This window comes from Juglans microcarpa x Juglans regia, chromosome 7D, assembly GCF_004785595.1.
Source record: "Juglans microcarpa x Juglans regia isolate MS1-56 chromosome 7D, Jm3101_v1.0, whole genome shotgun sequence".
NCBI classification, from domain to species: domain Eukaryota; kingdom Viridiplantae; phylum Streptophyta; class Magnoliopsida; order Fagales; family Juglandaceae; genus Juglans; species Juglans microcarpa x Juglans regia.
In genome coordinates this window covers 19,422,499-19,432,844 of record NC_054606.1, presented here as the reverse complement: position 1 = coordinate 19,432,844, position 10,346 = coordinate 19,422,499, and the positions used below count along the sequence as shown (strand labels likewise).

The window sequence follows — 10,346 nt, the reverse complement described above, 5'->3', positions numbered from 1 at the left end:
ATTAAACATCTTACATCATTCTGGCGTATTGCGGTCTCTACGGCTTTTAACGTAAATTTAGAGGGCATTTCACCGAATCAACGAATGTGCACGTGGATAAGTTAGAATAATGCTAATATACCCTCTAAATTTGATGCTCATGCATTTATTTATTTATTTTTAAATTAAAAATTTTCACTGATTAAGAAATTTTTTACTGATTAAGAAAGTAACTATAAATATATTGGTATTTAAAAAAAATATTTAAATATATTTAGAAAATGTTAAAAAAAAAAAGAAAAAGAAAAGAAAAATACAATTTGCATTAGGGGTATACCAAGTGGACAAATTGAGAGGATATAGTAGCACTACCGTATAAGTTATTTGGTAATGTTATATGGAAAATATTATTATACCCACTTTTTTTGACACCTCTATTTGACTGCTGGTCAATTTTTTTTTTTTTTAACTTAATGATTAAGGAAATGATTTTAAATGTATGTGTATTTTTTATTTATTTTTTAAATGTATTTAAATATGTTAAAAAAATGTGAAAAGAAAAAAAAGATTTTTTTTTTTTTTACATTGGGCGGTATGTCCAGCGGTCAAGATGGGGCTGCATAGTAGCCGCACCCATGTTATATACACTTTTGTGTGCATCCTCACGCACTCTCTTAAAAAAAAAAAAATGAGAGCCAACATTAAAAATATAATTTTTTTAAGTAGATCTTAGATTTATCCATTTTTTTAAATAGTTACAGGAACTGCACACTACAAGATTGCAAATATTATTTCTCAAGTTTATTGGTTATTAACTATTCGAGCATGAAGTACAATTAAATATTCAGTTCCACTTAAGGAAGCCTGTTGGGGAATCACAGGGAATAGTGAGAAGGCTGACTGATTCAAACTGGATATGATTTGTTTGCAATTTTCTATCAGTAATAGGGAAGAACATTAGTGGACAATAATACAATTTTCTACAATAACCGCGTGGAAGTTTCTCACCAACCAATCCCAAACATCCAAAGCTCTTTTCTCAACCCACTAGGCAAGTCTCTCTAACCCACGCATTCATTCTGCTCCAGCTCTATATATATAAGCTCATTCCAATTACAGAGACAGTATCAAAAAGAAAACTAGAAGCTGTGAAGAATGGAGGTGCCTCATCCAGGTTTTAGATTCTACCCAACTGAAGAAGAGCTGGTTTCCTTCTACCTTCGCAACAAGCTTGATGGGAAGGGACCAGATGTGCACCGGATTATTCCGGTCATCGACGTTTGTGACATGGAACCTTGGCACCTTCCAAGTAGATATCTCTTCCAGCAATTCTTTCAACATTGTATTCATTTCCTATTCAGTTTTGATTGATCATTTGAGGTTTTTAATCGAACTGGGTAGTTAAAAGTGTGTTCCAAGTTTGAGCAATTCTGTTATAAGTTTGCTCATTTATTTCTGTTATGTGATGCAGAGCTTGCAGGAGAGCTGTGTCAAGCAGACACAGAGCAATGGTTTTTCTTCACGCCAAGACAGGAGAGAGAAGCTAGGGGAGGAAGACCCAGCAGAACCACAGATTCTGGGTACTGGAAGGCAACAGGCTCTCCTGGCTACGTGTATTCATCGGAAAACCGGGTGATTGGAGTGAAGAAAACCATGGTTTTCTATAAGGGGAAGGCTCCTACAGGAAGGAAAACCAAGTGGAAGATGAATGAATACAGAGCCATTGAAGAAGAGATCAACCCATATAGCAGAGTCATTCCCAAGGTATACATACCACCTATTAACAGTTTGTTGGGCTTCCTTTCTTCATTTTCTAGCAGAATTTCCAAGTATTGTATCTTATCCCACTGTTTCTTTTCCTGTAGTTGAGGCATGAATTCACTTTGTGCCGAGTTTATGTGATCTCGGGAAGCTTCCGTGCATTTGATCGGCGCCCGGAAGTGTCAACAATAAAGACACAGCATGTCATTGATGGGGCAGGGGCTGGGGCTGCAAGTACATCTCAGAACGCCACAATGGAGGAAAGAACAAGTTCATCTGAAACTTCTTATTCAGGAGGAGACCTTCCTGATCTCCCAGAGGTTGCAGGAAGTATTAACTGGGATATAAATGATGGTTTAGAATCTCTATTGGAATGGGACCAAATAGATTGGCTCTAACCCAAGCCATGTAAAGATCTGCAACCCTGTTGAGCAACACTGATATTGTCCCATTCCAATAGAGAGCACTAGAAAAGCTTACTTTAGATCTAATAAATTCTTTTTTTCTTTTATTCATGAAGTGACAGAAGGGTACGTAGGAGTGAGGATGTAAATTTTATAACATGAGAATTAAAAATATCTGTAAGAAAACTGAAGCTAGGAATGAGAAGCAGGGTGAAGCAAGTTTTGGAGTAGCAGAGCTAAGTTGTCGATTACGTTCAGCTTTAATTAGTCTCAAGATTGCTCATTGACAACCTTCAACTTTATTTGAGTTTGAAAAATGGCATCACCTTTTCTCATTCCTGTTGATATTGTGCCGCTAACTTTCCAAGCACAACTTGTGAACCTGGAATAAGCAATAAGATGTCGTCATATTCAAAACCAACCAAACGGTGTGTTTATATATGTATATATACACACCAAAAGAGAGAGGAAAATACCCAGGAGCAAGCAATAAGATTTCATATTCATAATAAGAACTATTTATCTCACATATAAGTATCTGAAGAAATACCGCATCTAATGCTTTCAAATGTAATTGTTGGATCAAATGATACAGATGCTTGAGCAGAGTAAAATGAATCAAAACTTCATCATTCAGGCATAGATCCCAAGATTGCTTTTGCCGTCAACATCTTAATTCACCTGCATCCCTTGTTTGCTTCTGTGAAAATGATTGTCATCTTCAGTTGCATCAATTAAAACTTACAACTTGGGAAGCATGCGATCTGCAGCTACTTTCATGTTAGAAAATTCAATATAACTGTCTTCATGGTTGGCATGGTAAAAGCAGAAGAGAATAAGATTTGCACAAGATTCGAAAGGACATCAAGCAATAAAATATAACTCTGCAGCCTCAGCTGATAAAAGAAGCCAGTCAAAACAAACATGATGGTAACCTAAAACCCACACCACAAAAATAAAAAGAATAACAACAATAACAACAAAAACAATGGAAAAATTATAGTTTTCAACCATAAACTGCCACCTGTTTTTCACTTTGTAAACTGAATTACCAAAAATTTCAATTTGCATCATAAACAGCCTATATCATTTATTTGAACATTCAGTTAAAGTTTGGCCATTAAAACAAACATAAATTAGCAACGTGAAACAATCTTACTGGCAAGATCTAAACTGATGATGCAAATTAAAAAATATTGGTAGTTTAGGGTGCAAATGGAAATTTGGTATTTTGGGTGAAATGTGAAAAATAGGTGGTAGATTATGAATAAAAAACGTGATTCCTACCCCCCAAAAACAAAAAGAAAATTAGACAAAAAAAAAAAAAAAAAAAAAACAAACGAAGCCTCCATCTCTGTGCTGTAGTTTGATACAAAGAAAACTACTTACTATCTGATTTAGATGGACAAAAGGGTAATGACTGGGTCCACAGAATAGTTCCCCAAGTTTTGGTATTCATATACTTATTTTTCCTCTCAGTCTATATAACTAAAGGTAAGACAATATCATAATTAGTTATGCCATATGTGGGATAGTAGGCATCTGAAGAGTGGATCTAGACATATGTCCCCATATTGTTTTCACATTTAAGTTTCTGCAGGGAAGAAAGCCGTCTTGTTTGCAGGAAAACATAAAACACCGATTACGATTCCTGAGAAAGTGAAAATACAAATCAATAAGCTTCTTTCCTTATTGAAGAATTCAAAACTCAACAGTAGCGGCATTGTACAAATAGCACCAGTGTTCTATTACATCTCCAACTAACAGTTTGGTAGTCAATTCTCTTTCAGTAATAACAATATGAGCCTTTTTTTTTTTCAAAAGAAAATATGGTACATAGAAAAGTTTTTTTATTTTATTTTTTATTTTTATAAGTAATAAGAAATTTTATTGATGTAAAATAGGCATATAATCCAGTTACACTGGAAGTATACATGAAAAACACCGCTTTAAGAACTAGAAACCATTACAAGGAAATCATGGAAGCTAAGTCCATTAAAATCTAAAGCAATGGCCCACGTAAATAAAGTCTTCTATAAAAAAACTCCTAAACTCTTCAACAGAGTTTTCGTGATCCTCAAAATGTCTATCATTTCTTTCACTCCAGATACATCAAAAAATACAAATGGGAACCATTTTCTGCAAAATTGCAATCTGTGTTGTCCCTGAGATCCCTCTCCAACTTGCAAGTACTTCAACAACACTTCCCGGCATTGTCCATGCTAACCCTGCCCCTGCTAAAAAAATGATTCCATATATCCCAAGCAAACTCACAATGTAGGAGTAAATGGTCCACTGATTCCCCACTGTTTTTGCACATACAACATGAATCCATAATTACAAGACCACGTCTTCTTAAGTTATCAATGGTTAGAATCTTCCCTAGGGCTGCTGTCCAAACAAAGAACACAGCCTAGAAGGTGCTTTACTCCTACATATGCTCTTCCATGGAAAGTTGGGCGAAGGTTGAACTATAAGCATCCTATAAAAAGAATCTATCGAGAATTTCCTTTCTTAGAAAGTCTCCAAACCAACTTATCTTCATTTGCAACAGCCAGAGGAATGTTATGGAGCAGATTAAAAAATTCCACCAGCACACTCACCTCCCAGTCATGTGCCTCCCTGGTGAAATTGATGTTCCACTCTTGATGTGTAGATCCCCTCAAGTCTGCCACCATTGCTTCTTTCTCCCATGCTATTCTGAAAATGGTGGGAAAAGTAATTTTAAGAGCCATAGCACCCACCCAAACATCATGCCAAAAACTTATGAGTTCCGCTACAGCTACCGAAAAGGGTCCCCGAATAGTGTATTTTTTTTTTTTCTGTTCTTTTTTTTCATGTATTTTTTTAATCATTATAAACATTTTTAAAAAAAATAAAAAATTCACAACATCATTAAAAAATACTTTCTTAATCACTAGTAAAAAAAAAAAAAAATGCCATTCGGGACACAAATTTGGGTCCCGAATTCGGGACTCAAAGCATTTCTCAAAACTTATCCTCTAGCCATTCCCCATACGCAACCCGGTATTGCTAGAAAGAACCCCCCATCCTATCCTAATATACTTCCATAACCCCACACCATAAGCCCTTCTCCGCTCATTAGAGCACCAACCCCCCTTGCACAACCATACTTCGCATCGATCACCCCTTTCCATAAGGCTTCCCTTTCAAAGTTATAGCGCCACAACCATTTCCCTAATAAGGCCTTATTAAAAACCCTCACATCGCGAACCCCCAAACCACCATCTCTCAATGGTGTACACACCTTATCCCACCCAACTAGATGAAATTTAAACTCATCACCTAGACCACTCCACAAAAAATCACATTGAAGTTTCTCAATCTTAGAAGCAATGCTAGTTGGAAGGGGAAATAGAGACAAGAAATATGTGGGAAGGTTAGATAAAGTACTCATAATAAGTGTGATCCGTCCCCCCCCCCTCCCCGGGCTCTTGGATAAATACAACCTTTTCCACCATCTCCGTCCAAATTGTCTTAGCTTTAAAAGATGCCCCTAATGGAAGTCCAAGGTATTTCATTGGCAGTGAAGAGACCATGCACCCCAATATGTTGAGCCCCCTAATGTTTCTTACATCACCCACCGCAACCATCTCCGTCTTGGCGAGATTTATCTTTAAACCAGATACCGCTTCGAAACAAAGTAGAATGGCTTTCAAAGATTGGATATGCCCTGCATTATCCTCACAAAACAGCAACGTATCATCTGCAAACAAAAGATGGGAAATAATAGTGGGGCCATGATTCCCCACTGAGAATCCTGAAAAAAAACCACCTTCTACAGCAGCCGACACCATTCTACTAAAAGCCTCCATCACAATAACAAATAATAGGGGGGATAGTAGATCTCCTTGTCGTAACCCCCGCGAGCTATTAAAGAAACCCACAGACTCACCATTTACCAAGACCGAGAAACGAGCTGTCAACACACAATGCCTCATCCATCCCCTCCATCTTTCCACAAAACCACAACGACCCAGCAAATAGAACTAAAAATTCCAATTGACATGATTATAGGCCTTCTCCATATCCAATTTGCATAAAATACCCGGATCTCTCGACTTGAGCCAGCTGTCCAGACATTCATTGGTACCTAGAAAAGTGAATGCATGTTCCAATGGAAATAACAATTTCATTGGAGAAGCAGCAAAAACTGGATATACAATTTTCTCATGCATTGTACATACCTGAGCATAAAGAAATGGCAGGGACAGAAAGCTGCCTTGTTTTCTGGAAAACATAAAAATTGATTATGGTTCTGAGAAAGTGAAAATTCAAATCAACAAGCTTCTTTCTTTATTGAAGAATTCAAAACTTGACAGTAACAACACCGTACAAATAGCACCAGTGTTCTATTACATCTCAAACTAATGGTTTGGTAGTCAATTCTCTTTCATTAACTCAGTTAGGTATAATAATAACAATGCACTCCTTTTTTTCAAAGGAAAAAATGGTATAGAAAAGTGAATAGATGTTTCCCATGGAAACAACAATTTCATTGGAGAAGCAGCAACAACATGATATACAATTTTCGCATGCATTGAACATACTTGAGCATAAAGAAGAAGTGCCAATAACATAATTGCAAACTGAAACAGCAAGATTTTGGGAATAGAGTACATCCTCACATCTTTGTTTGCATTCACATGCAGAACTCAACGAAGTAGGTACTGTATGTCACTGGTTTTAACTCAAACTCTGGGTAAAAATGATAATATCATCTTACTTATGATATCCATGCATAGAGCAGATTAACTCAAGAAGCTAGAAATGCAGAGGTAGCAAAGTCAAGCTGCTTATCACATTAAACAAGGCCAAATTGTTAATGAATCTTAGCGAGTCTCAAGTAACTGGAAAGTCATGAGAAGAGTAAATGGAATTCTGATTGAAATACAAGCAAGGAAGGGATTTTTTTTTTTTTTTTTTTTAAAGTAAAGGTACATGTTTAAATGATGTCTAAACCAACAAATTTACACATGGACCATTTGGATACAAACTTCAATGAATTAAGTTTTTGTCATAATTAAAAATGAAGTCAGAATTGATGATTGGTAGTGTATTAGGATCAAAACAAATCCAGCAGATGTAAATGAAGTAAACTCCTTGTGAATAGGAACATAAGACCTTTCATTGGACATGAACAGTCAATTATATGAGGTAGTTAGTGATTACTTACAAAATAAAAGTCATCATGGTTTATATTTCTTTGTCCATGCAACAAGAATCTATTATATTGACCAGGGGAAACTAATGAGTACATTATCTCTTTTGCCATCCATATCAACTGTATATCACTATGAATTCATGTTGATATACAGTTGATATTGCAATTGCCCATGGTGGATTAGTTGTTGAGGCTGTGTTGTGTTTCAGGGACACCCATGGCTCATCACAAGGTCAATTACTACATACAGCCTTTAAAGCTCCAACTCCAACATTAGTCCTACCCCTATTAAATTGGCTTTTAATAAATCTAAACTCATGCCTAACAATTAGCACCAAGCCTTATCCACCTCAAACAATGACTCAAGTTTCTGGAAGTTGTGATATGCTCTTTTTCCAAATTATGAAGTCTTCATTGAATTTTAAAACCCAGGAGTGTATTGACTAAGTTCACAAATGGTATTACAACATGGAGAACGTATAAAATATTCTTGACCATCAAAAGAACATATAAAGAGACAGAGAGAGTTCCTAGCATTAGCCACAAGGAACCATAGTCTAGCAGTTTTTTAAGCTCATTAATTTATTGGTTCTGATTGCAGTTCTTTTTTAAAAGAAAAACATGCGCCGCTTCTAACGATCTATTCTTTAAGTAACTGATCCATGCTGCATGTACTAATGTGTCATTGTTCAAGTTTTGTTACTCGTGATTTGTCAGTTCCATTGCACTAAAATAATTAGCTGAAAGTTTGTGTGCATCATGGAGGCTAACACCTCACCTCACAACATAATAAAAGCCTTCTCATGCTTCCTCCATCTAATACACTAAAATCACATTCTGTAGACAGTAAACTGTCAAGAGTTCTCTTGGCTGACCTGTAGTAGCTTCCAGCAAATCCCAAGAATAAACTTCTCTCTTAGGATGAATTTACATTAAAGTCATTTTGGATTTAGCTTCAGTATTGGTATGCATATTCATTCCACAATAGTTTCATTTAACAGTTCAGCATTGGCCTAATATTATTGGGTTCTTCTGCAGGACAGCTTGCTCCATTATTAATTTCACAACCACATAGGTCTGTTCGCTACTAAAAGGCCACTTGCGTGTAATGAATTTAGCTGCCTTGTATTAAAATCTATAGCTATTTACACAGAAAGGATTTATCATTTTACATACTGTAGCGGACAACCAAACCATGTTCCTTATCTACCTAGTATTGGGATACCCATAGCTTATTTTTAACAAATGCATTTTAATTCCAATTGAACTCTGATATAAGTAGTTAATGAATATAAGGTTCTTGTTCAAGCAATAGAACCTTATGGATCTATTAGCAGCGCAAATCCCTGAAATATAAACACCAGGTGAAAAATTGGTGGAGCATTTTAGAATGATGGCATGTCTAACTAATTAGACAACTACTACCTTCTGGTATTCCCCTCCGTGCACTTTCAGTTCATTCATAGTTCCACAAGTCCCTTTTTTCTCGAAATCTCCATTTGGTTCAAAACCAAAATGTAGAAATTTAAAGGGGAAAAACCAAGAAATGGACAAAGGAAATGCAGCTTTCCCAGCGTTATCATTGAGCACTTTCGTTTCGATTTTGCCTCACACAATTCAAGAATCAAATGCATTCAGAAAGGCAGAGGTAAGATAGAGAATAGGGAGTCAATGCATTGAGAGTTGGAAGTAGAGAGATAAATTTATGCGGAATAAAGACGAACCTTTGATCTCTTGTCGCCATTTCAGCAACTTCGAATCTTGTATTGACTGAGGTTGGGGGCAGAAGGGAAAAGGGACAGAGAAGAGAGATACAGCATTTATCATTATTCTTCGAGAATGGTATTATGTATTTACTTGTTCATCTAGATTAACTTTGCTTAACTCGATCGTTCTCTCATGCACGCTTGCAAAGAGGGTGAGGTACATGTTACAGCATATGTTACCATCTCCCATGGCCGACTTAACGCCTAGGCGCTGCTATGGCGACTGCCTAAGAGCACTGCTTGCAATTGTTTTGTAACATAATTAATAATATGTCAAAATAAGGCTTAGATTTTGATCATGTAAATGTTTAATATACACTATTAAACATTTTTTTTTATTATTTTTCTTTTTCCTAATATTTCTTTATACTTCTTACATTTACACTTTTATTTATAAAACATGAGAAATTTATAATATTATTAGAACATCTTATTTTATTAAAAAGCAAAATACTCATATTAAAAACTATTCAAAACATGCGAAAAGATAAAAAGTTCACAAAAAATAAGACGAATGAGTCTTTTCCATCTTTATAGTTTTTAATTTTTTATTGAGTTATTATGTCATTTTAGCAACAGAGATATATTTTATTCACATTAATATATAAAAAATATTGAAAGATACGAGGAATATTACAAATATACCAATAATTAGAAAATATTTAAAATGATTAAAAAATATTTAAATAATATAGAAAAAGAATAGATATCTTGATAAATGATGTATTGTAAAGATCATTAACTAAAATAAAAATAAAAATAGATTTTAGTGATATATTTTTAAAAATAAAATACGTTATTTTAAAAAAGTACGACATTTTGATGATAGACTTTGGTGATATATTTTAAAAAATAAAATACAAAAATCACTGGAAATTTGAGAGTACTCTAAGGCCCCAATTGATACAAGGTCCCAAAACTGTGAAAGTTATAATTAAAAATATAAATATTGTATTTTCAAGTCAGCATGTAAAGTACGTTATTTATATTATTTAAATAGTAAGATTAGGTTTATAAAATTTTAAAATCCAAAATTTATCTTTTAAATTAAAGTTTATTACATGTGTTGTATTTTTCTTAAAAGTAACAACAAGTAAAAAGAAAGAACGATACATTGGGAGATAAATGCGACAGCCACGATTGACGTATTGTCTGACAAAGAAAAAAACTTGCTTAACGTTGACTTAAGAATATATAAAAGGAGCGGTGCTACTCTACCGCTTGTAGGTGACTGCTCATTATGTACTGTTT

At 35.0% G+C, this 10,346-nt stretch overlaps 1 protein-coding gene across 1 annotated transcript; it reads left to right on the top strand.

Moving 5' to 3' along the window:
* Positions 1-1,087: 1,087 nt before the first annotated feature.
* On the top strand, positions 1,088-2,427 carry LOC121239653 (NAC domain-containing protein 90-like). Its single transcript, XM_041136927.1, has 3 exons — positions 1,088-1,288; positions 1,451-1,743; positions 1,845-2,427. The coding sequence occupies exons 1-3, from the start codon at positions 1,135-1,137 to the stop codon at positions 2,136-2,138; spliced, it is 741 nt and encodes a 246-aa protein (XP_040992861.1). The 5' UTR covers positions 1,088-1,134; the 3' UTR covers positions 2,139-2,427.
* Positions 2,428-10,346: the final 7,919 nt, after the last annotated feature.

Excerpts from the sequence above, each read along its gene's own strand:
- LOC121239653 (XM_041136927.1), top strand. The coding sequence starts at position 1,135 with ATGGAGGTGCCTCATCCAGGTTTTAGATTCTACCCAACTGAAGAAGAG. Across the intron at positions 1,289-1,450 it reads GGAACCTTGGCACCTTCCAA|AGCTTGCAGGAGAGCTGTGT; the intron begins GTAGATATCTCT and ends TATGTGATGCAG. Across the intron at positions 1,744-1,844 it reads ATAGCAGAGTCATTCCCAAG|TTGAGGCATGAATTCACTTT; the intron begins GTATACATACCA and ends CTTTTCCTGTAG.